Source organism: Podarcis bocagei (assembly GCF_964188305.1).
Source record: "Podarcis bocagei genome assembly, chromosome: 13".
NCBI classification, from domain to species: Eukaryota; Metazoa; Chordata; class Lepidosauria; order Squamata; family Lacertidae; genus Podarcis; species Podarcis bocagei.
The window spans coordinates 15,304,241-15,330,603 of NC_138138.1; the positions used below are offsets into that span (position 1 = coordinate 15,304,241).

General features: G+C 49.9%; 1 protein-coding gene across 2 annotated transcripts in view; it reads right to left on the bottom strand.

Annotated features, from left to right (window-relative positions):
* Positions 1-1,757: 1,757 nt before the first annotated feature.
* Positions 1,758-26,363, bottom strand: part of GFAP (glial fibrillary acidic protein) — a 31,900-nt gene continuing 7,294 nt past the window's right edge. The window contains exons 2-9 of one of the 2 annotated variants that reach the window (XM_081166624.1): positions 24,098-24,158; positions 22,992-23,087; positions 21,504-21,665; positions 19,908-20,033; positions 17,622-17,842; positions 14,892-14,935; positions 12,581-12,666; positions 1,758-4,143 (exon numbers count right to left, since the gene is read on the bottom strand). In XM_081166624.1, coding sequence (XP_081022750.1) covers positions 4,102-4,143; positions 12,581-12,666; positions 14,892-14,935; positions 17,622-17,842; positions 19,908-20,033; positions 21,504-21,665; positions 22,992-23,087; positions 24,098-24,158 — 838 coding nt within the window. In that variant the 3' untranslated portion in view covers positions 1,758-4,101. The remainder of the gene's footprint in view (positions 4,144-12,580; positions 12,667-14,891; positions 14,936-17,621; positions 17,843-19,907; positions 20,034-21,503; positions 21,666-22,991; positions 23,088-24,097; positions 24,159-26,363) is intronic. The other variant, XM_081166625.1, reaches the window with a different exon arrangement.

The following is a 26,363-nucleotide window of genomic DNA, read 5'->3' on the forward strand; positions in this document are numbered from 1 at the left end:
AAACAAGCTCAAAACCTAGCTGGATTGTGGAAGTTCTAAATTTAGAAATGCTGAAATCAACAGAGCATTATCTCTCAATTTCGGTGGTTTGCCAGTGATTTTTACATGTAGTTAGAAGAACTTTGAAAACCACAGTGACAAATCATTCATGCTTTGCCTGCGTCTGATCCAGGTTCCAATCTCCAGACCTTGGGATCTCCCCTTTTTAGAATAATTTCAGGTAGAAAGGCAGCAAACTAGTTTCCAGGATTCTTGTGTTGGGTGTTTTAAATGCAAAGTGTGTTTAAAGCTTTAATCTTCTTTGCTTCTAATCAGCTCTGCAGATTTATTGACACGGGTTCCTCCAGTGGCTGGTGTTGGAAATGGGTGGAAGGCATTTGTTGTCTGCTGTGGTTGCACTCCTAGCAGGCTCAAAGGCTGCTTAACTCAGAATAGGTGATTTGAGGGCAGGGGGCAGTGTATTGAGCCAGAGTTGCTACAAAGGCCCTGATAAAGGAAAAGGAAATGGGAAGAGGAGGAGAATGGTGAGTCCTCATCAGTGCTATTGGCAGACACTTTGGGACACAACAGTCAGCCTGAATTTGTCAGCCTTCTTTTGGAAGTTGTGTATAATGTTTCCTATTTATGTGCACTTTTAGTATTGTTTCCACACTGCTCTTTCCAAAAGTCATGGGAACGTACTACAGAAAGGGCTTTTTCCGCTGTGATGTCCTAACCTGGAACATTCTCTGCAAGGAGGCTTCCCTGGCACACCAAACCTACATTAATGTAATTCCTGTCCCAGGCAAATATATTTGTATTTCCTCAGATCTTTTATTTTCCATTCACTTCCATTATGATTTTTTTTTAACTCAGCACATATGATTTTCTGCTGCACGTACGTGTGTGTGTGTGTGTGTGGTTATTTATATGTGTTTTTATGTAATGTAACTGTTTTTGTCTATATGCACACATAGGTATTTGCTTTGTAAGGCATCCTGGAAATTCATTGAAGGGCAGGATATAAATACCCCCTATAAATGATGGAAAAAAAATGGGAAAGAAACTATTTTATGAAACACTTTCAAAAGGGAGATTAAAATAAGAGTGCATTTTCCATTAAAAAAAACCTCACTTCTTCATGTCATAATACTTTTAGTGATTGCAGAGGGTTTAAATACAGCATTAGAAATTGACCTGACATTTGGAAATATGCAAGTAATATTGAGAGGCTAACGTACATATATTCGGCAGTACACAAAGAACAGCAGAAAAGTTGTAGTTTAGGTGCCAGTGATGGTTACAATAGGTGACAAACATCTGAGTTTAACATTTTTTTGTATCTAACAATAACAGTCTTTGCGGTAGTGGTTTTAGTAGGGCTAGTTATCTGCTTTTTTGGGCACACAGGTAAAGGTCAGGTTGTATCAAAAAGGTATTTTGGATAAACTGTTGAGCACATAATTTCCACTTATAAGCAAGTCCCACTGAGTTCAATACGACTTACTCAGAATGGAGTGCGCCAGCATTCAGGGCAGCTTTTTAAATGCTTGAAGACGATTACAACCATATTTTATATTCTTTTTACTAGGCTAAACCTGTAGCAAGTTTTATCAAGCTTTGATCTTTACACTTGGTCTCCTAGATCAGTAATTATAGAGGCGACTTGCTCACCTGATCATTTGCAATATGTCACTATCTTTCCCGGATGCCCTAATTTCTTTCTTTCTTTCTTTCTTTCTTTCTTTCTTTCTTTCTTTCTTTCTTTCTTTCTTTCCCTCCCTCCCTCCCTCCCTCCCTCCCTCCCTCCCTCCCTCCCTCTTTTCTGCCACACCTCCGTCCTTCAGTATCATTCACATCAGTCTTCAAAATTTTCCATGGCACGGCATCCCTCTATATGTTATTGAGACACTATTTTCTGCAGATTGCTTAAATGGCTAGTAGCCCTCACAATAATACACTGGCCTCACCCATTTACTTGGGTCAAGGGGTGTGGGAGTGTAGAGACCAGCTGCTTGCTCACAAGGAGCTCAATTAGCAGGGGTGAGTGAACCTGACATTTTTTGTGTCTCTTCATTTCTCATTTTTCCAGTCCTCAGTTTAGCTGCCCACAGTTCCACATCTGTTTGTGATAACAATAATAATGTCATCATCATCATCATCATCATCATCATCATCATCATCAGTGTCTTAGTGCATAGTCTTCCTAATGTACACATATTTGCAAAGCATTTCCCCCTAATGTGCATTTTTGCACGATCTTTTCACTTACCTATGCCCTTTTACACACTTTTCACCCCGGTATGTGCATATCTGTACACATTATTCGGCCGGGGAATGGGAAAGGATGGCTATGTTTCCGTTTGCAAAGTGTTCTGAAAAGTGTGATTTGGGCAAGTTCCCCTTTATATCACATCTGAATCCCATTTCCCCTCTATTACTTGGCTAGTAATTGGCCTGGATGCGTTGCCGGTGGGTAACCTAAGGTTGATAAGAGGCTGCGAAATTCCAGACTCTTCCTGATGGCTTATAAACCTCAGAGGGAGTTATGGAAAGAAGACAGAGGGGAAACCCCCAAAAGGCAGAGGCTACCTCTTGAAGGAAGAAGATAAAGGAAGTTTGTATTTGTTGACTAGGTTCTTAAGGCTTTCCTAGTCTGACAGGAGGACAGAAAAGGACGCAGTTGCCCTAGGTTCTGAGGGGTCTGGGACTGTGAGAAGCTCCAACGCATGTACTTGGCTATATGTAAAACACAGGTTGCATCGATTTGGAAGGTCCCCAAAGGCTACTGTAGGGGTTTAGCATTGAACTAGTACTGGGGAGACCCAAATTCAAATCCCGCTTGGCCAGGAAGCACACCTTGGGCCACCAACCTTGCCGCAGATTAGACTATGAGAAGAGATTGTGGTGGAGGCCTACGGGTGGGGTGGAAACTGCAGTCACTAGCCAACTTTGACTAGTATTCCTTTCCAACTCCAAATCTAGCAGGGGGGAAAACTTCATACATGAAGAAAACTCATTCAATGCAGGAGCAAACTAGCAGACAGGGACAGCTTTAAGGTTTTAAATAGCTGTCATATGGGAAGAACGGCAAAGATCCCTCTCCTGATGTGGTCCTGATAACTCCCCACTCTATCGCACAGTGTTTATTAGCACTGGGAGGGATGCTCCCAATTTTCCCCTCAACAAGACATCTTTAACAGCTTTGCGTCACAGCTAAACATTCAGAAGGGACTGTTTTCACTATTTGGGGATAATTTGCAAGATGAATTGCTATCTTGTCACATGCGTTTCTGTTATGTACTGAGTTGAATAGGATCCAAAATGCAGCACTCTGATTGGTCCCAGAACAATAGGCTCCAGAATACAGCAGTCTGATTGGTCCACAGGAGCCACCCAATCCAGCTCCAGGTGGAAGTGAATCTGCGACCTGATTGGCCTACAGGAGAATCCCGGAATTAGCCAATCACATGGGGCCCATTGTGTAAATTATGTATATAAAGCAGATATTCTGGGGGAACTTCCATTCCTCCTCACCACTATGAGCTGAATAAAGAGCATGAAATCCACTCTTGACTCCGAATATATTTCAGTTTCTTAAGGATACGTGTTATACTTCTGGGGAGACAAGCTAACTTCCTACCATTGTTCCCCTCGAAATACCTCCCTTCTAGGCCTCTCTCACACACACCTCTCTCAGCATCAACAGTAAACACTGATCCTATTCATTAGTAGGTTTATTGAGAAGCAGCAAGTTTTGGTGTTAAGCCCAAGGCGGATAACATCTAGGAGAGCTACAGCCCAGTCTAAACACGGTGCCTCATTCGGACACAGTGAGGGAAGCATACAAGATGCGAGAAAGCGGGTGGGCCCCAAACCCCACCTGAAGCACCAGGCAATTGAGGCCCAAGAGGCAGCAGTCGGGTATACTTTCCCAGCAATAGTTAAATTTGCAAATGTTTCCCACCCCTCGTAGCAGCGGCATATTCGGCGTGCGGAGCTGATTTGGGGCCATAGCCCTGAAGTGTCAGGAAGGGAGGCAAGCTTCTCCTAGCGTCCTACAGCTACAGGCGTCTCCTCCCTCCCTTCGCTAGCGTGGCTTTTACTTCGCAGCCACTGGCTTCACACCACTTCCTTGTGCTCCTGGGTTGACTCCTTGATCACCTGCAGGCAGAGCGGGGAGAAGAACAGGAGGGAAGTTATTCGCCCTGCTTGGGTCGCAACCTAGCTTTCAGCGGCCACAAAACAGCTATTCATTTTGAGACTTTGTGTGCTCCCTTCTAAATGCTTCAGGTTCCCATTCCTTACTCCCACCTGCCCCCTAAAAATCAAAATCAAAGCAGGGTCTATGGCAGCACAGAACTAGTAACTTGATGGTTGATGCACAAGAATATTGCCAAAACTGGTGACATTTAATTGAAAATTTAAGCACAGCCCCTCCAAGTGTCCCTATTTTCCAGGGACGGCCCTGGATTGATAGCTGTCCCGGTTTCTGATTTGATCCTGGAATGTCCCACTTTTCCTTTGGACACCCCTATTTGCATTGGTGAAATGTTGGAAGTTATGGAGCTATGCGACTCACCGAGCCAAGGAGCTAAGTAACTCTACAAAGTTTAGAAAACATCTGAAGGCAACTCTGTATGGGGAAGTGTTTTTTAAAAATGTTTAATGTTTTATTATATGTTTATATATGTTGGAAGCTGCCCCGAGTGGCTGAGACAACCCAGTCAGATGGGTGGAGTATTATTATTATTATTATTAGTAGTAATATTAATAATATTAAATAGGACATCCCTATTTTCATCGGATAAATATTGGAGGGTTGGAGGGCTTCCTCACCGTCCTCCAGATGAGGCATCCCCCTCGCCGCCGCCGCCCGTCCTACCCCGGGGGAAGCTATGAGCCATGAAGCCGCCTGGCAGAACTTCCCTCCGGCGGCAGAAGCAGCAGCAGCAGCAGCAGCAGCCCTTCTCCGGCCGCCGCCGCTTCCTCCTCCATCTCAGCAGCCGCTGCCTCTCGAGCTCCGCTGCCGCCGCCGCCTTGCTTTGCCCGGCTCGGCTGCCCAGCTCCATCCCCCTCCTCTTTCTGGCGCTTCTGCTTTTCTGCTCAGGGTCCCCGAGGATCTGCGGAGCCGCGGCAAAGGTGTAAAAGAGCCGCATGCGGCTCCGGAGCCGCGGGTTGCCGACCTCTGAGCTATATGTACCGGTATATTTAACTGCATAGTAAGGAGCAAAAGGGCTGGTATAGCTATCAGCCACAAGAGACAAAGCAACGAAACAGGAAGTCTCCACTTTGAATCTGCCACGAACCTGTTCACTAAGCAGTGTTAGCCAAGCCACTTGCTCTCAGCCTCTCATCCACATTATGGGGATAATAGTACAGTGGTACCTTGGTTTAATAACAGCCTTGTTTATGAACAACTTAGATTAAGAATGCTGCAAACCCAGAAGTAGGCCTTTTGGTTTGTGAACTTTCCCTTGGAAGCAAAACATATTGAGTGTGTTCCATTTGTAAATTGAGTCCCCCGCTGCTATGGGAAAGCACGCTGTTATGTAGTGTAGTTTCACCCTGGGCCAACAGGGGGATACTGTATATAGTTTTCACTCAGGTCTGTAGATAGTTTTCACTCAGGTCCGCGGCAGTTAGTTTAGGCGGGAACTCTGAGCTGTTGTAGTTACAATGTTGACAGCCGGCTGCCTATAAATACGGGCCGGCTGAGCTGTTCGCAGTCAGTTCTATTCCAGCTTATCTTAATAAAGAGCTACTTGAAGAAATCGCTGTGCTGGCTGCTATGTCAACCCACTATTTAACACTGGCGATGAGGATGGGATGGATGGACATCAGAGCACAGCCAGATGCGGCCAGCCTCTGAACTGAGCTGAATCACAGAGCGAAATCACAGAGCGAAATCACTGAGCGAAATCACTGGGCAGAACCAGTTCAGAGCTGACTGTTCTGGCTAGAGCACTGTGTTCCATCCATCGCCCTTCACGCCGGCATCGGAATCATGGCTTCATTTGTGCCTCTACCGCCGTTTGCGCCAGCCTCTGAGTCATGGGACTCCTACCTCGCTCGGTTCGACTGCTACCTCCAAGCCAACGAGCTGACAGCAGTATCAGTGGATCGGAAGCGGGGCCTATTCCTCAGCCTCTGTGGGCCTGAGGTGTTTGAGACGGCCCGAGCATTGGTTGCGCCTGAAGCAGTCCAGGCAACACCATGGGACACGATCCAAGAGAAGCTCCGCAACCACTACGCACCAAAGCCGTCCAAGATTGCTGCCCGCCATGCGTTCTACCACCGGAACCAGGCAGAGGGGGAGTCAATCAACAACTACGCCACCGCCCTGCGACAGGCTGCAATGCACTGTGAGTTCCGAGACTTAGACGATGCCCTGATGGATCGAATCGTCTGCGGGGTCCGGGACATCCATCTGCAACGGCGTCTCCTAGCCAAGCCAGACCTCACGCTACAGAAAGCCATTGAGGAGGCTGTGGCCTCAGAAGCTGCTGAACGCTCCGCCCAGGAGATCCGCAAGTCCAGCAGCCCGCGTCTTGCTAGGGGGCCAGTTCCGGTGCATCATGAAGAGGCCAGCAGTGATGAGGCATCCTCCAGTGAAGACGATGACGTGCACCAGACAAAGCGGGAGCGCAGGAAGCTCCAACAGAAGTCCAAGGGCCAACCGGAATGTGCTGGCTGCGGAGGTGACCATTCCCGTGCCAAGTGTCGATTCAGAGACGCCATCTGTAGGAGGTGTTCCAGAAGGGGCCACATCGCTAAGGTCTGCCGATCGGCTCCGTCTGACACCCCCCCTTCATCGACTCGCAAGTTCAAGTCTTCACTCCAGTCTGCCAAGGAAAGTTGTTTCGCTCTCACCAACTGCCGCTGCCCGTCTGGAACCACGATTGGCCAAACCGACTCATCTACGCGACGCAAGCTGAACGTCACGGTGCTCATTGAAGGAGCTCCATGTGACATGGAGATCGACACCGGGTCTGCCCTGTCCGTCGTGTCATGGAGCACCATCAAAAGACTGGTACCCAGAGTATCCAAAAGGCAACTCGACTCTCACCGCGTACACCTGAGAGACTACCAGGGAAACGACATTCCCGTGGTAGGCGTTGGCCGGTTCCGGATCGCCTTCAAGGATTTTTCGGGCCTGCTCCGGTTGGTGGTGGTCGAAGGTCAGCGGCCAAGCCTCCTAGGGCTAGACTGGTTTGATGCCCTCGGCCTGGAAGTCACCGGCATCAACTGCATCTCTAACGCAGAGACTGAGGGTCTGGTCAAAGACTTTGCCGAGGTTTTTGACGGCACCTTGGGACAATATACTGGTACGCCCATCTCCTTTAGCCTTGGTCCACAAGTCGCCCCCATCAAGCTTAAGCCACGCCGGGTTCCCTTTGCTCTCAAGGCTAAGGTGGACGAACAACTGGACAAACTGATCGCCCAAGGAGTTTTGGAGCCCGTTGACCACGCAAAGTGGGAAACCCCCATCGTCACGCCTGTCAAGCCAGATGGGTCGGTGAGAATCTGCGCTGACTACAAGTGCACAATCAACAAGGCACTTCAGCAGCACGCTTATCCGGTTCCTGTTGTCCAACACCTGCTGCATTCCCTGGGTGAGGGTAAGGTCTTCGCTAAGCTGGACCTTGCCCAAGCCTATCAACAACTGCCAGTCGATGATGCCACTGCTGAAGCCCAGACGATCGTCACCCACCGGGGGGCATTCCGTTGCCGCCGGTTGCAGTTCGGGGTGAGTGTGGCTCCTGGCATCTTCCAAAGCCTTATGGAGCGTCTCCTGCAAGGGCTTCCGGGCGTGGTACCATATTTTGATGACGTCTTGGTGTCTGCAGAATCACACCAGCAGCTGTTCGAGTGCCTCCGTGCCGTGCTGACCAGGTTCCAGGAGGCCGGGCTCAAGGTAAAGAGGGAGAAGTGCCTGATTGCCGTTCCACAGGTAGAGTTCCTGGGCTATCTTATCGATGCCTCCGGCCTTCATCCAACCACATCCAAGATCCGCGCTATCCAGCAGGCCCCCACCCCAAAGGACAAAACGGAGTTGCAGGCATTCCTGGGGCTGCTGAACTTTTATAACATGTTCCTGCCCCACAAAGCCACTGTGGCTGAGCCTCTTCACCGACTCCTTAGCACTAAGACGCCTTGGGCCTGGGGTCATCGAGAGACGGCGGCCTTCAACGCGGTCAAGGCTCTCCTTTCTTCAGACAGTGTGCTGGTACAGTACAGTGAATCCAGGCCGCTGGTCCTTGCCTGCGACGCCTCACCTTTTGGCATCGGTGCTGTCCTTAGTCACCGTTTCCCAGATGGAAGAGAAGCACCGCTCGCCTACTTTTCCAGGACACTATCTCCGACGGAACGGAATTACTGCCAGCTCGACAAGGAGGCATTGGCACTTGTGGCTGGAGTGAAGAGGTTCCATGAATACCTCTATGGCAGGACTTTTGACCTCATCACTGACCACAAGCCACTCCTGGGCCTCCTCGCCGGTGATCGTCCAACTCCACCGGTCCTCTCACCACGCATGCTGCGATGGACTGTTTTCCTGGCTGCCTACCACTACCGGCTCATCCATTGCCCGGGGAAATCGATGGGCCATGCCGACGCCCTCAGCCGTTGCCCTCTTCCAGCATTTGTGGAAGACCCAGCTCCAGCTTCATTGCTCCTTCTGATTGAGGATCTTCCGGCAGCGCCTGTATCGGCTGCCACTGTGGCCTCCGCGTCTGCCCAGGATCGCACCATCAGCCGGGTGCTCAACTGGGTGTGGAGGGGGTGGCCACAAGGGCCTTTTGCATCGGAGTTCCAGCCCTTCGCAACCAGACAACATGAACTCTCAGCTTATCGCGGCTGTCTGCTGTGGGGAGACCGCGTCGTGATTCCCCAGGGACTCCGTCAGCGCGTCCTGGAGGCTCTGCACGTTGGCCACCCGGGAATTGTCAAAATGAAGGCGTTGGCTCGGTGTTACGTCTGGTGGCCTAATATGGACGATGCCATCACTGCCTGGGTATCCGCCTGTCAAGCGTGCCAAGAGTCGAGGCCTGCACCACCGGCAGCTAAGGGACACACCTGGGAGACGCCAAAGACACCCTGGTCGAGGGTACACATCGATCTGGCTGGCCCCTTTCACGGCCGGACCTTTATGGTAGTGGTGGACGCCTATTCCAAATGGCTGGAGGTCGCCCTGATGCCCTCCACCACTACCGAAGCTGTCATCCGGGTGCTGCGAGGCCTGTTTGCAACGCATGGGTGTCCTGATGTCCTTGTCTCTGACAACGGACCGCAGTTCACGTCAGGCACGTTTGAGCGGTATCTTTTGGGACTGGGCATCCGCCATGCCCTAACGGCACCTTTTCATCCATCCAGCAACGGGCAAGCGGAAAGAATGGTGCGCTCGACAAAAGAGGCACTGGCGCGCCTGGACCGGGGAGACTGGCATGAGCGGGTCGCCGAATACTTGTTCGTGCAGCACATCACTCCTCATGCGGCCACAGGGAGGAGTCCTGCTGAACTGCTTATGGGCCGCCGCCTCAGGTCACCGCTCGACCGGCTACACCCAGACTTTGCCGTGGCTGAACCCCCAGGCTGTGCCAACGCACCACGGTCATTTGTCCCAGGAAACCAGGTCTTTGCCCGGAACTATGTGGGGGACATCCCTTGGGTGCCAGCCACAGTAGTGGGAGTCACTGGACCTCGCTCGTACCAGGTGGCACTCGAGGACGGACGTTTGTGGCGACGGCACATAGACCAGCTTAGGCGCAGGGTTGGCGACTTGGACACTACCGAGGTGCCCCCAACTGCGCTTGCGGCTCCAGAAGAGACACGTACAGATGGCGAGGCCCCACCTACACCTCCCTCGCAAACTGCCAGCGTGGAGCCGAACCAAGCCGTCTCAGAACAGACTCAGACCACTCCACTTGCGGAGGCTCCACCCACAGCAGCGGATCCAGGGGAGTTGGTTCCAACGCCACCTAGGGTCGCACCACAGCCTCAGCGAGAACTGTGTGGCCCTCCGGACTTGGCTACCAGTCCCCGGCGGTCTGGCAGAGTTTCCAAGCGCCCAACTCATTTAAAGGACTACGTTGTTGGACAGGTATCACTGTTGGTCTAAGTATGGGAAATGTAACCGATATGCTTTTGTGCCTAATTGAACCATTACGCGTAGTGCTGTATATAAGGAAACCATTACGATTGTAACTAACGCCTTATCTCGGTGGGGAGGGGTGTTATGTAGTGTAGTTTCACCCTGGGCCAACAGGGGGATACTGTATATAGTTTTCACTCAGGTCTGTAGATAGTTTTCACTCAGGTCCGCGGCAGTTAGTTTAGGCGGGAACTCTGAGCTGTTGTGGTTACAATGTTGACAGCCGGCTGCCTATAAATACAGGCCGGCTGAGCTGTTCGCAGTCAGTTCTATTCCAGCTTATCTTAATAAAGAGCTACTTGAAGAAATCGCTGTGCTGGCTGCTATGTCAACCCACTATTTAACACACGCCTTGGTTTAAGAACGCTTTGGTTTAAGAACAGACTTCCGGAATGGATTAAGTTTGTAAACCAAGGTACCACTGTACTGGTTTACCTTTATAAGGCCACTGTGAAAATTATAACATGATGCTATATTTTAATTATTAAATTTGTACACTACCCCATATCCATAGATCTCAGGGCAGTTCACAACACAACACTACGTGAAGCGCTTTAGAACTAGGTAAATATTCAGGATTATCCCAAATAACTATTTACACCCTATCACACACATGTCTTCTGTGCACAGTGGGAAGATATGGACTACTGTAATGCGCTGTACGTGGGGCTACCTTCAAAGGTGACCCAGAAACTACAACTAATCCAGAATGCGGCAGCTAGACTGGTGACTGGGAGTGGCCGCCAAGACATTATAACACCGGTCCTGAAAGACCTACATTGGCTCACAGTACGTTTCCGAGCACAATTCAAAGTGTTGGTGCTGACCTTTAAAGCCCTAAACGGCCTCAGCCCAGTATACCTAAAGGAGTGTCTCCACCCCCATCGTTCAGCCCAGACAATGAGATCCAGCTCCAAGGGCCTTCTGGTGGTTCCCTCCCTGCGAGAAGTGAGGTTACAGGGAACCAGGCAGAGGGCCTTCTCGGTAGTGGCGCCTGCCCTGTGGAACGCCCTCCCATCAGATGTCATGGAAATAAGCAACTATTTGACTTTTAGAACACATCTGAAGGCAGCCCTTTTTAGGGAAGTTTTAATGTTTGATGTTTTATTGCTTTATTATTATTAATATTCTGTTGGGAGCCACCGAGAGTGGCTGGGGAAACCCAGCCAGATGGGCGGGGTATAAGTAATAATAATAATAATAATAATAATAATGGCCCGATACTTTCCAGGTATGTTATTCTGCTCTGTTCAATACACCAGACTAAGTATTTCCTCAAGTCAGCTTGCAAGACCTTTGATCTGAGCTATGTAGTATCTCAGGCTGAACAGTGCTCACTGAGGGAATAAAGTATTGTCGGGAGCACAGCTTCATGCTTGCAGTATAACTTTTGCCTGATGACCAACACTGACTAATGTAGGGAATTACTTATTCCCTAGTGCCTGCTCACTCTTTTCTTTTCTTTTTAAATACTTTATTTGCTATTGTTTTTACTGACACTAGAACAGGAACTGAAATACAGTCCATCAAGATGCATAGATCTATGCTGCTGGGCAAACCATTCCCCAAACCCCAGACTTGGAAAAGCTTGCTGTGACCATGTTAGAGAATTCATTCTCCCATCCATTTTGACTCATGTTCCAGCCATCCATCTCGACACCAATTCTGGAAGGAAGAAAAGTTATTTTCTATTGCCCACAAGCCTGATTGTAAGTTATAAATCTCCCTCATGTTTCCATTGTAAACCGGAGGCACTGGCAAAGAAACCCAAGGGGATGAATGCCAACAAGAAATATCAAGTGTTACACATAGGAAGGAGGAACCCCGGTTTGTGCACAAGGACAACTGGTTAGCATGCCTGAGGGAAATGCATAGCCTTCAATGGATAACAAACAGATGCCAGTCATGTGGTGCGTCAGCTCAAAAGCCCAAGACCATTGCTGGTTGGTTGTAAGAAGTTACAGATAATAACACTCCTTTTCTCAGTGCCGGGGAGCACTCATTTGGGGTCCTGAGTAGCACAGTGAAAGAAAGAAAATGCTGATAAATTGAAATAGGATGCAGAGAGAATCATTGAAAGATGATAGGCAGAGGTTCTAGAAGACAAATCCTACCAGGAAAGGCCGAAGGAGGCTGGTATATATAGTCCCAAGAAGCCAAGAGATACTGGAAGATTAAAAGGGCTACAGTCACTCACCAGTGACAAGATTAAAACTACAGAGAGGAAGGAGGTTTGAATATTAGGAAGAATTTCCTAACTATGAGCAGTTTAGCGACAGAGCATGATGACGAAGGAGACTGAGGAATCTATTTCCTGGAGGATTAAAAATAAAATGAGTGGGGCAGGCATGTCCATAGATTCTACAGGTGTTTGGAAATAAAAGGTTGGATTGCTAGATCTTTCAATCATGTGATCAGAAAACCAAGGCCTGGGTAGCTTTTGCCTACCTCTCCATCTCTTGTCTCCACTGTTTTGACCACAATACTCCTCTTCAGGTGGGCCTCAGAAACGGACTTTGTGTCCAGGCTGGTCTCTGGTGAGGAGGGAAAGAACAGCCCGGTCATTGTCATAGTGTGGTAGTTACTGAATTGTGACCTGGAGAAGGCACACACTGTTCATCTGTGATAGACTTTGAGCTGGCCCGCGAGACCACAAGGAAAGAAACAGAAGGAAATGCTGAGGATGTGGGAGAATGTGTGGGGGAGAGAACGGTATAGAACGGTGAACTAAAAGCTCCTTCTTCACTCTGATGCAGCTGCAGTGAAGGGCAACCAGAGTCAAGGAAAGTGGGGCGGGGAGAACTTGCTAGGTAGTAGGGAGCCATCACTAGATCTAAGTGATCCTAAATTGTAGCACCTTGACCTTGACCAACAAACATCTCAGAAATATGCAGTAACATACAAATTCCTCTTTAAGGAGTTTTCCTTTCAAAGGTTTTTCAAGCAGCCTCCCATATGGAAACAAGAACAACCAAAGTGATCACAAAGAGGAATCAAAGTGGAACAGAGGTGTGCAATGAAATGGAATCTAGTAGCAGCTGGCGCAGAAGAGAACTGCTGTGGCGTCTAACAACGCACCCCTAGTTGTGTTTACTGGAGTTAAGTACTATTATAAACAGGGACGCGGGTGGCACTGTGGTCTAAACCACTGAGCCTCTTAGGCCTGCTGATCAGAAGGTCGGCGGTTTGAATCCCCGCAACGGAGTGAGCTCCCATTGCTCAGTCCCAGCTTCTGTCAGCGTAGCAGTTCGAAAGTACGCCAGTGCAAGTAGATAAATAGGTACCACCGCGGCAGGAAGGTAAAGGTGTTTCCACGCTCTCTGGTTTCTGTCACGGTGTCCCGTTGTGCCAGAAACAGTTTAGTCCTGCTGGCCACATGACCTGGGAAGCTGTCTGTGGACAAACACCGGCTCCCTCGGCCTGAAAGCGAGTTGAGTGCCACAACCCCATAGTCACCTTTGACTGGACTTAACCATCCAGGGGTCCTTTAGCTTTACTATTGTTCCCAATGGGACTTGCTCCCCAAGACAAGTAAAGAGGCACAGAACATCAGTCAAAGAGTGAACTGGGAAGTTCCTAGTTCGAAGCTAGTATTAGCCATGGCCTTGAAACAAGCCTTGCTGATGAGAGATGGATATCAGGAGGACAGGGGTGTAGGAAATGCCTTCATTGGATCCCTATTAATTTCCAAAGACTTCCGTTTTAGGAAGGTTTTTTGGCATATAGGAAGCTGTTTTAATCCAGGGGTCCCCAACGCAGCAGCTACATTTGCCTGTATCTCCTACAGCGCACACAAGAGGCGTCAGTAAATACCCCATCGAAAAACTGCAGTGCGTAGGGAAACTGTTTGCTTTTCCTGCTCAGCTCCTCTTTGCAGCCTCTCCTAGATTGCACATGCCCCACCTTACAGATATCTGCATTTCATTGGGTACTAGGATTAGAAACCCACGCTCCCTCCCTCCCTGTATTGAAAAAGGAGAGGCAAAGAGCCTTCTCTCTGCAGTGCAGTTGGATAATTTTAGACTCCGAACTTGCATGTTCTTATAGGGGTGGGGAGCTTTTAGATGGCAATATGTATTGCTATACTCAAAATGTGGTAATCCTACTGAGTTTGGGGTCCCTCCTGCTCATTCCATTGAGTGGGATCCCAGCTCTTCTGCCCCCCAAGTCATCCCTCCAATGGCACCACTGGTTTTCAAAGATAAATAGTAAAATAGATAGGAGCCAGAGGTTTGGAATACAACCTCTCTCCCCTGCCCTGCTGCCACTATCATACTTGCCACTGCCACCACCTGCTCTGCTGCCATACAGCCTGCCACACTTAGTGGTTCACACTATAATTGAAATACTTTATTGTCACTTGTACAACTTGTAAACAGTGAGATTACATGAGCACCCCCTACTCAGCTCTCTTAGTCTCAATTCCCCTCGTTTACTGACGCACACCCACCAAACCCGAAAGTCAGTTGCCCTGTTGTTATCTTTTCATTCAGCAGCCTAACAGCCCACGGATAGAAGCTGTTCTTTACCCTGTTGGTGCGACTAATCATGCTTCTATATCTTCTGCCTGAGGGCAGGAGATCAAGAAAGTGCCAGCCAGGGTGTGAATCATCCCTGAGAATTTTCCTCACTCTCCTGAGGCAACGTTCTTCCGCTATTTCATCCAGTGGATTCACGGGACAGCCCACGTACAGTTGCTGCCTCCTTTGTGTGTGGTCACATGGCAACAGCCATCCTCATGACAGAATGGGTTCCTTACCTCGGATCTGAAGGTTGGAGAAGGTCTGCACTGGAATGGTGATCCTGCAAAGACACAAGGAAGAAAAGGAAAAGAGAGTGGGTATTCGAATCAGTCTCAGGGCCAGCCCACCCATGAGGCAGGCTAAGGTCGCAGCCTCAGGCAGTGGAACTGCAAGAGGAGGCAGCAGTAGCTGCTGAGATCTCGCAAGACTTTGCCAAAATCGGAAGAGATCTCATGTAATAATAATAATAATTTATTATTTATACCCCGCCCATCTGGCTGAGTTTCCCCAGTCACTCTGGGCGGCTACCAATCAGTGTTAAAAACAGTACAGCGTTACATATTAAAAACTTCCCTGAAGATGTCTTCTGAATGTCAGGTAATTATTTATCTCTTTGACATCTGATGGGAGGGCGTTCCACAGGGCGGGCGCCACTACCGAGAAGGCCCTCTGTCTGGTTCCCTGTAACCTCACTTCTCACAATGAGGGAACCGCCAGAAGGCCCTCGGCGCTGGACCTCAGTGTCTGGGCTGAACGATGGGGGTGGAGACGCTCCTTCAGGTATACTGGGCCGAGGCCGTTTAGGGCTTTAAAGGTCAGCACCAACACTTTGAATCGTGCTCGGAAACGTACTGGGAGCCAATGCAGATCTCTCAGAACCGGTGTTATGTGCTCCATTTGATCCTGCAAGAGCTCCATGAGATCTCAAGAGATCTCACAAGAACCCGCTGTCACTGTTGCTGCTCTGCGGGCGCTGCTGCACAACTCAGATGAGGGTGGCTTTGGTGACGAGTGCAGGGCACCACTTTCCTGTTTTGCCAGGTGGCGAATCAGGGTGAGCTGCCCCTGATCGGTCCTAATTCTCTCAATCCTTCCCCAACCTTGCATCTTTAATTAATTAATTCCAGGTTTTGTACTGGGTAAGCAGCAGAGCCAAAGGAGCTCAGGTGAGAAGCACACATCTCACAAAATGGCTGATCCGGCCAGTGGCGTAGCGTGGGTTGTCAGCACCCGGGGCAAGGCAAGTAATTTGCGCCCCCTAACCCGTGGATTTGCGCCCCCTAACCCTAACCCCCAGATGTTGCGCCTGGTGCGGCCGGCCCCCCCTGCACCCCCCACGCTACGCCACTGGATCCGGCAGAAGTAACATGGCAAACAACACCCTTCCCCAGCTTGTTTTGGACTACCACTCTCATCAGCCACAGCCAACCTGGCCAATGGTCATGGATGATGGGAGCAGTACAGTGGTACCTCTGGTTAAGTACTTAATTCGTTCCGGAGGTCCGTACTTAACCTGAAACTGTTCTTAACCTGAAGCACCACTTTAGCTAATGGGGCCTCCCGCTGCTGCTGCGCCGCCGAAGCACAATTTCTGTTCTCATCCTGAAGCAAAGTTCTTAACCTGAAGCACTATTTCTGGGTTAGCGGAGTCTGTAACCTGAAGCGTATGTAACCTGAAGCGTATGTAACCCGAGGTACCACTGTAGTCCAAAATGCCTTGAGGTGGAAAAGAACAACAGTTTTTTCTGACTTAAGGACAACACCAAACAGAGGTTTGACAGGAATCGCTTGGTCATATTCAAATGCTATTTGGTACGAGTCATCCCCGGGTCTACTGGAGGGTTTTAGCATAGTGGATCCTGGATATAGAACCTACACAGTGACACATTAGATCAAGGAATGCTTGGTGCCCTGGAAGATCAGGTTCAAAGCAACAGTACGTGGTAATATTTCCAATATTAAACCAGAGAGCCTGACTAGGTAAAAAGGTAAAGGGACCCCTGGACAGTTAAGTCCAGTCAAAGGTGACTATGGGGTTGTGGCGCTCATCTCGCTTTCAGGCTGAGGAAGGCAGTGTTTGTCCACAGACAGCTATCCGGGTCATGTGGCCAGCATGACTAAACCGCTTCTAGTGCAACAGAACACTGTGATGGAAACCAGAGCGCACGGAAACGCCGTTTACCTTCCCACCACAGCAGTACCTATTTATCTACTTGCACTGGTGTGCTTTCGAACTGCTAGGTTGGCAGAAGCTGGAACAGAGCAACAGGAGCTCACCCCATTATCTGACTAGCAACAAGTTGACTTGGAGGCTCATTTTTTCCAAATTCTCCTTATGAGACCCATCCAAGTTTAGAGGGAGGCCTGGTCTCTCCTTGAAGCAGAATGAACTGGAAAACTCCTAACACAATAAGAGGCGACTATACAGTGGTACCTCGGGATGCGAATGGGATCTGTTCTGGAGCCCCATTCGCATCCTGAATGGAACATAAGATGCGACGGCGCGTCTGCGGGTTGTGTTTTGCCGCTTCCATGCATGCGTGTGACATCATTTTGAGTGCGCATGCGCGAGTGGCGAAATCCGGAGGTAACACACTCTGTTACTTCCGGGTTGCTGCGGAGTGCAACCCAAAAGCGCTCAACCTGAAGCACATTCAACTCCAGGTATGACTGTACCACTTTAGACTATGGTTGGGACTTGCCATTTGTAAGTGTTCACAGCCCAGCCCACTTTCCCAACTGTGCTGATTCCCTACTTGTGCTAAAATGGGACCCCCTACCTGTAGTGTGAAGTGGTACGGTCCATTTCACCGCCAAGACTCAGCCCCCTCATTTGGCTGCATATATGTAGAACAAGCCCAACACGCAGGGCTTTTAAGGAGCTTTGTATGGCTCTGACATGCTCCCCAGCAATTCCATGTAAAATATGTCACAACACTATGGCTATGGGAGTTTCAGGGCCCTACCTGCTTTCCTCCCCCTCCAACAGTTTGCGATAGGTGGCAATCTCAATATCTAAAGCCAGTTTGACATTGAGGAGGTCCTGATATTCCTGGAGGTGACGAGCCATTTCCTCCTTGAGGCTGCGGGTGTCTTCCTCCAGCCGAATCACTGTGTCCTGGTAGGCGGCAGTGTCGAGGGCATAGCGGTCTTCCATCTCCCTCAGCTGCCTCTCCAGAGATTCGTTCTGTAATGAGGACAAGGGAAGCGTCAGCGGCGAATGCAACAAAACAAGTGGTCTGTTACTAACCTGCAAAGGGGAAGGGACATCCTGAGCCCACAGCTGGCATGGGGAGGTTATAAGCCATGTCAGCAACATCCATGTTGGACCCAGCTTGGAGGCTGAAAATGACATATATTCTGGGAATATATACCTTTCGCTCATTTCCCTTATGAACTAGATTCAGATCCTGCCTTTCTGCCAAAGCACTCAAGGCAGTTTGCAGTTGACCAATAATGGTTCACAAGCCAAAGAGGCATAAGCAGTGAGGAACAGCGCTCTATATGGGGCTACCTTTGAAGGTGACCCAGAAACTACAACTAATCCAGAATGCGGCAGCCATATATAACACCGGTCTTGAAAGACCTACATTGGCTCCCAGTACGTTTCCGAGCACAAATCAAAGTGTTGGTGCTGACCTTTAAAGCCCTAAACGGCCTCGGCCCAGTATACCTGAAGGAGCGTCTCCACCCCCATCATTCTGCCCGGACGCTGAGGTCCAGTGCCGAGGGCCTTCTGGCAGTTCCCTCATTGTGAGAAGTGAGGTTACAGGGAACCAGGCAGAGGGCCTTCTTAGTAGTGGCACCTGCCCTGCTGAACGCCCTCCCATCAGAAGTCATGGAAATAAACAACTATCTGACTTTTTGAAGACATCTAAAGGCAACCCTGTTTAGGGAAGTTTTTAATGTTTGATGTTTTATCACTATTATTATTATTCTGTTGGGAGCCACCCAGAGTGACTGGGGAAACCCAGCCAGATGGGAGGGGTATAAATAAATAATTATAAGTATTATTATTATTATTATTATTATTATTATTATTATCATTATTATTATTATTACAAGGAAGGAAGAGGAGACGAGGCACACTCAGGAACAAGCCAACCCTTTCATATTATTGCATAATGGCATTACATAAGGACTAGGTGGAATAATCACTTTCTACTTAGGAGACAATGCTGGAAGAGGAATACCCAATAGCAGCTTACCCCAGTTAGGGATTGGGGAGACATTTGATTCAATTTGCACTTAGAGGCAAACTTAACTAAATTGTGATTTTTCAAAAAAATAAAATGCATATCAAAATGGGGAAAAAACTAACTATCTGAATTTTGCAACACCATTCTCCAGCCAAGTAACACAGGCAAAAATAATGTAAGAGTAAAGTGTGTGTACAGATGCATATGTGAATGAAAATAATATACCAAATTGCATTATATTAGGGAGAAGAAAAAGGTAAAGGGTAAAGAAACCCCTGACCATTAGGTCCAGTCACGGACGACTCTGGGGTTGCGGCGCTCATCTCGCTTTATTGGCCGAGGGAGCCGGCGTACAGCTTCCGGGTCATGCGGCCGGCATGACTAAGCCACTTCTGGTGAACCAGAGCATGGAAATGCCGCTTACCTTCCCGCTGGAGCGGTACCTGTTTATCTACTTGCACTTTGTGCTTTCGAACTGCTAGGTTGGCAGGAGCAGGGACCGAGCAACGGGAGCTCACCCCGTTGCGGGGATTCGAACCGCCAACCTTCTGATCGGCAAGTCCTAGGCTCTGTGGTTTAACCCACAGCGCCACCCACGTCACAGTTAGGGAGAATAGCTGTGCAAAAAGGGAGGTATTGGGGGGAACATCCTATTAGCATCTAAAAAGGTGTACCTTATGAGAAATTTGCAGCAAAATGCTGGTGAATTTTCATGGAGTGGTTTCTGTGGGCAGGGTCAGTCATGTGGGGCAGGGGAGGGGGGAGGGAAAGGTTATCCATTCCAACTGGTTGCATGAGACAGTGAGGTGAGAGAGCCAGGCCTCTTCCACCGGCTCAGCTGGGACCAGCTGCCATTTGTCTCCTCGCCTCCTAGAACCAACTCCATTGTTGGCCAATTCCATTTGACTGTGGCGGAGGGAGAGGTGAGGCTCTCTCCATTGGGCTTAGCCGGGAGCCAGAGACGGATGAACCTGTCGATTCCGGTTTCTCTCCATTTCTCATTTCCCCAATCTTAAACTCCCTTCTCCAAATTTCCGCATCAGCTCCACCTACCGATCCCCTCAGGGACTCCAGGTCACAGGTGAGGGACTGCAGCTGCCGGCGGTACTCGTTGGCTTCTTGCTTGGCGAGACGCAGGGCCTCAATGTTTCGTGCCGCTGCATCGGTCAGATCTGCAAACTACCAGGTGGAAGTCAGGTTAACGTTCTTTTTCGTGGCTCAAAGAACACATTCACTCGCATTGGGCACTCACACCAGCACACAACCCTCTCTCTCCACAGCTGATCTGGGCAGATCAGCTATGGGGGTGGGCAGGCTGTTATTGCCCCCCTCTCTGCTCATCCATGACCAGGGAAGAGGGCAGTTTGTGTCCACATAAGTGTGCTATTCCCACCCCAGTACCGTATCCAGGGCCTTTTTTCCAGCAGGAATTGCTGGAACTCAGGGGTGGAGGAAGGGGTGTGTGGTGGGTGCGGGCCACCCCAGGTGTCACCACTGAGGGCGGTGACAAAATGCCGGGCGGCACTCAGTGCAGGGCTGCAGCGCGCCCGAGCCATGCGTCTCTCCTGGGAGCAACACAATGGCTTGGGTGTTTGCAGGCTCTGCACTGCCCCAAACGGTCCACCCGCCACCTCCCCCTCAGCTGTAAGGTGGCTGAGTGGGAGGAGGCAGGCAAACTTCTTGGAGGCCCCATGGAGCGTCCTGCCCTGGCTTGCCCCACCCAACGGATGGATGGATGGCCCCACCTCCACAAGCGGCTGGCTCCGCCCCTGGGCACAGGGCATGCACTGCCCCAGGCGCCCAGTCGGATTGTTCTGCCGCTGAACTCAGTTCCAGCACCTCTCAGGTGGGCACCATTGCCATCCTAAGAGAACAAGGGAGGTGTTCATGCTCAGTTCTGACACCTCTTTTTTAGAAAAATAGTACTGACTACAGCTAAATTACTGCTTCTGACCAATAGCCCAACTTTACAAATGTGTTTATTGATACTGTTATCTACTTTAATGCCCCCCCCCCCCGTTTTGCTGCTGCGCCAAGATCAGTAAGGTCTTGAGGAGAAGGCTTTTTTGTTTTTGTTTTTTTGAGAGGGACTGGATTAGGCCCCCAAGCTGGCGGTTATCAACCCCTGGTTGAAAAGGTTGTGTCGCCAGAGCTTATACCTGATCACCACTGTGACCTTCAAACTCTTCCCTTCCCTTCCTGACAGGGCAATTGTGCTTGAATTTTCAGGCGATAAGGAAGTCTATGGTTTCTCCACCAAATGGAAGCACCCAAAGTGAACTCAAAACGGGAAGTATCTCAGAGAAAAGGCACCTGTTATCACAGGTGTTTGGAGCAACCATTGCTGGTACGGGCGAGAAATGTCATTAAATTTTAAAAATGCACATGATTTATATTGAATAGTAAAGAAAAAGACCAGAGTGACACATGCATCCTGTGCTTCCAGCTCTGAAAGCTGTCACTAGCCATGCATTCAATCAGAAGTCTCATCTACAACATCCCTCCCATCTCTTACTGTCACCTTCCAAAGCATCTCAATGGTGCAAGGCCCTGTTCGTCTAGAATGGGCAATCTGAGTGGCAGCCCCATTCAGTTGGAATGCTAGTCAAAGCTGTGCTGGACTGGGGATCCTCCACCCTGGTCCCATACCTTAGACTTGTACCATTCCTCAGTCTCATGCATGTTGTTTGAGGCCATGGACTCGTACTGGATGCGGATCTCACGCAAGGCAGATGTCAAGTCTGGCTTGGCCATGTCCATCTCGATGTGGACCTGTTGCTGCTGCAGCTGCTCCTGCAGCTCCCGAAGCTCCTGAGAAGGGGACAGAAGAGTCATGAATCCAGAAACCTCATACACAGGGCAGGGTTTCCCAAAAACTGGACCAATTAAGACTTTGGGGAACAAATCAGGGCAAATTCACAAATGTAGGACTTATCCACACTTACCTTTCCTCTGCGCTTTCCAGGCACGGTCTGAGCTCCATGTCCAAGTGCCCTTTTCCTTGACCCAGAGATTTGCCTGTGAAAAACTGCTCTTTAAAGCTGAATCGGAGCAAATGGTAATCTGCAGAAACCCTGAATAGGCATTTGCTTCGAGTCAGCTTTAAAGAGTGGGTTTTTCTGGGGAAAGCTCTAGAGGTGATGTGTTTCTCCTCTTCCTTTCCTCACTCTCTTCTTCAAGGTGCAAGTCATGGAGAGAGGATGTGCTTCGTGTCTGAAGCTACTTTTCTGTATTTCTACCCAAGAATATGTTGTCTGTGTTATCTATTATTGCTGCATAAGACAATGCATGACTGAGACCTTGAAACTGTAAGTAAAGCAATTTTAAACTTACTTATCAGTGTGTAGTCTATTCATTGCCGAGGGGGGCAGAAGGAAGTCAGCTGCTAAACTCTTTGGATACCACTGGGCACCATTTTGAAACAAAATGGCAGACTCAGTCTTTCAAGACTGCAGTGATCACTTTGGACAAGCTAAATAACTTTGGCACAATGGTTCCTGAGATCAGGGAACAGGATTTTGTCTATGTTAGAATACTGTTGGATGCCATTTTGAATAATCAAGATGGTGGAGTGAGCCTTTGAAGGCTGCACTGATGGTCAGCGAGGGTTCTGCTGGCTTCTTAGAATCCTAAGCAGTGCCGGACACTCCCTGCTCATTGTTTAGATGCAGTGGACATATTTTTGCTTCCTTTGTGTGTGTAGGGAAGATGTGCCGTATTAGGAAACCTGGACACCTTTAGGAATACATGGGAAATATAACATCTCCAGGATCAAAGGTCTAGGTTTGTTTGCTTGCTTGTGTTAAAATTTGCAAGCTGCATTTCAACCTGAATGGCCCATAAAGTGAAATTCAGTCCTGATAACATACAATGAAAATGAGAAACACCATTAAAAACGAGCCTCACAAAAATGCAGTTAAGAACCCAGAGCCTCTGAGCCAGATGAAGAGTCGGTTGGCTTTCCCAGCAATGGGACCGAATAACCAGTTTTCAGTATGTCTCTCTCCCTCTCGCAGGAAACATGGCTGGTTGGGTTTTTTTGGCAGGCGTTAAAGGGAAAACAGAGCACAAGCCACGCCTGTTACCCCAACTGCCTTTCAAGATGGAGGAGCTTCAGCTTGGGCCTGTATTCCATACCTCCTCGTGGATCTTCTTTAGGAAGTTGATCTCCTCTTGAAGTGATTCAATTTTACGTTCCAGGTCTATCCGGGCCAACGCAGCATCATCAACGTCCTAAGAATAGAGAGGGGAGAATGAGGGACATTTTATCTGTTTTGGCCCTTAATGTCATGTACAGGGAGGAAAATGGGACCTCTTGCATGCTCTCTCGCCCCTGCAATGCGCTCTACGTGGGGCTACCTTTGAAGGTGACCCGGAAACTGCAACTAATCCAGAATGCGGTAGCTAGACTGGTGACTGGGAGCGGCCGCTGGGACCACATAACACCGGTTCTGAGAGATCTGCATTGGCTCCCAGTACGTTTCCGAGCACAATTCAAAGTGCTGGTGCTGACCTTTAAAGCCCTAAACGGCCTCGGTCCTGTATACCTGAAGGAGCGTCTCCACCCCCATCGTTCAGCCTGGACACTGAGATCCAACGCCGAGGGCCTTCTGGTGGTTCCCTCATTGCGAGAAGTGAGGTTACAGGGAACCAGACAGAGGGCCTTCTCGGTAGTGGCGCCCACCCTGTGGAATACCCTCCCTTCAGATGTGAAGGAAATAAGTAGCTATCCTATCCTTAAAAGACATCTGAAGGGAAGTTTTTAATATTTAATGCTGTATTGTTTTTAATACTTGATTGGGAGCCGCCCAGACAGTGGCGTAGCGTGGGGGGTGCAGGGGGGCCGGCCGCACCGGGCGCAACATCTGGGGGTTAGGGTTAGGGGGCGCAAATCCACGGGTTAGGGGGCGCAAATTACTTGCCTTGCCCCGGGTGCTGACAACCCACGCTACGCCACTGCGCCCAGAGTGGCTGGGGAAACTCAGCCAGATGGGCGGGGTATAAATAATAAATTATTATTATTATTATTATTATTATTATTATTATTATTATTATTAAGTAAAAGTGGGTTGCCCTGGCATGTGCTACAGATGGCCCAACTACAGCCCTTCCACGCGACACATACATGCATGCACATGATGTAGCAAGGAGGAAACTACTTCAGATCAGTTACAAGCTGCAAGGCCATCTTGCATTCTCTGCCCATAGTTCCAGGATGGTATTCGTAATTTTTTCCGCCTCACCTGTCGGTAGGAAGACAAATTGTTCTCAGCTTCAAGGCGCTGATTAATCTCGTCCTGTAACCTTAAATGAGAGAGAGAGAGAGAGAGAGAGAGAGAGATGGGAAAATCAGGAATCTGTGCTGAATTATCAGTTCCCTTCTGCAAGGGGCTGAAACCAAGGGAAAGAAATATGTCAAGGTCAAAGCCTGCATGCGGCCCTCAGACCTTTTCTAATTCTGCACTGTTTATTTGCAAGTTTTTGAACCCTTCAGGCTTTGCATGCAATTAATACAACAAAATAACAATAACAAAAGAAGGGATAATATTAGCATAAGAACAGAGTCCTGCAGGATCAGATTAAAGGGCCAACACTCTGTTCTCCTGGGGGCCAACCGCCCTTGGGGAGCCAACCAGCAGGAGTACAACAACACTCTCCTGTCAGGCTTGATGAATTCTCTGCCTCCTCCGATGGTTTAAAGCAGTGTTTCCCAACCTTTTTTGGGCAAAGGCACACTTGTTTCATGAAAAAAATCTCGAGGCACACCACCATTACAGCCCCGTGACGTCAGCGCGCAGCGTTACGCCGGGAGGGACATGAATTGCTAGCAAATTACATAATCACCTCCTTGAGGGCTGGCTCATCTTCTCCGAAGGCAGAACCCCATTAATTAACAGCACAGACTCACACCATAGCCAAGACGAGGGGGGAAAACCTCAGTCATGCTCAGTCATGCACATGTGGGGGCTAAATGAGGACGAAGACCGGGCAGAGAGCAGGGTTCAAATCACCCCACCTGGCCAGGACAATCCCTGGGTGCTCCCTTGGGCCACTCGCCTGACCCACCTCGCAGGGCTGTTGTTGCGAGGATAACACGGGGAGAACCACGCACGCCCCCGGGAGCTCCTTGGAGGAGAAAGCGGGCGATGAATGCAATGCACGAAATATATGAGAGGCGACCAGGTTTTGCAGGTGAGGGGCCCCCGCCAGCCTCCGCTTCCAACACCCGGCGCAACGACGCCGAAGTTTCCCCCCGGGCTCGGCTCGGGGAGCAGCGCTGCTCCCCCCCGGCTCCCCTTCGCCCTCCCGGCTCTCTCTGCCGCCCACTGGGGACCCCCCTCACCTGCCAAGTCCGGAGCGCCGGTGGAAGTTGCATGCATGCATGCAGGGCGCCGCGTTGCCATTGCATTGCACTGCACTCCATGCAACGCCTGCACGCATGCATTGCCTTGCACGCCCGCCAAGGGGTCTGCCTGCAGTCCGATGCGTCCCCTCCGGCGCGGATGCAGCATTGCAAAAATAAAAAAAACCCTGACGCAGCCCTACCTGGGGGGCAGCCTCCGCCTCCGCCGCTCCCCCTCCGCGGGGATCCCCGGGCTCCATCCTGCCGCCCGATCTCCGCGGGGGCGCAGGCAGGCTGCGCGGGGTCTGCGCGGAAGAGCCCCTGCCCGCCCGGCCGCCGCCGCCGCGCTCATTCCATGGCCGGGAGAAGAGCACTTCAAACAAAACGCCCGGCCCGCCAGGCCATGCTGGGAAACGTAGTTCGCGCACCCCGCGTGGGCGTGGTGCCCAAGGGCGAGGGGACTACGGATCCCGGCAGCCCCCGCGCCGGGGACGGAGGGGGAGAGGCCAGGTGCAGGGATGGAGGGACGGGTGGGCGAGCGAGTGAGTGAGTGAGTGGCAGCCGCCAAGCCTTGGCCGAGAGCCAGGAAGGGCCTCCCCAGAGGAGGAGGAGGAGGGAGGCGCAGAGTGGGAGGGAGGGAGGGAACCCCAGGGGTCATCTAGTGACGGCGCCCCAATCGAAAATTTGACTTTAAAAAAAAAATCTTTCGAATTTTTTAATTTTTCCCGCGGCACACCAGGCAACATCTCGCGGCACACTAGTGTGCCGCGGAACAGTGGTTGGGAAACACTGGTTTAAAGAAGCAGGGAGGAAACAAGATTTATTTATTCAGTGATCATGGTAGAAGACAAAGAATCCAGTCATTCTTCCATGATGGAGTTGTTCACTCTGAGCCCCTCCAACTTTCCTCTCTAGCAACAGCATCTGGCCCTACGGTGGCCCCCGGTGGTCAAATGTCTCTGCGTCCGTTGCTCTTGCACTCTTAACGAACGCCACGTTGTAGGGGACGGTGGATCATCTATGCTGTCTAATGACATGCAGGGCTGTCTTAAGCATATCCGGTGCCGTGGTGCAAAGATCCCTCTGGCTCCCCCCCCCCCCCGTTTCCCAGCGTTGCTGACCTTTTTTAGGGAGGACAGCACTGCCGGTGATGCACCCAGCGTTGC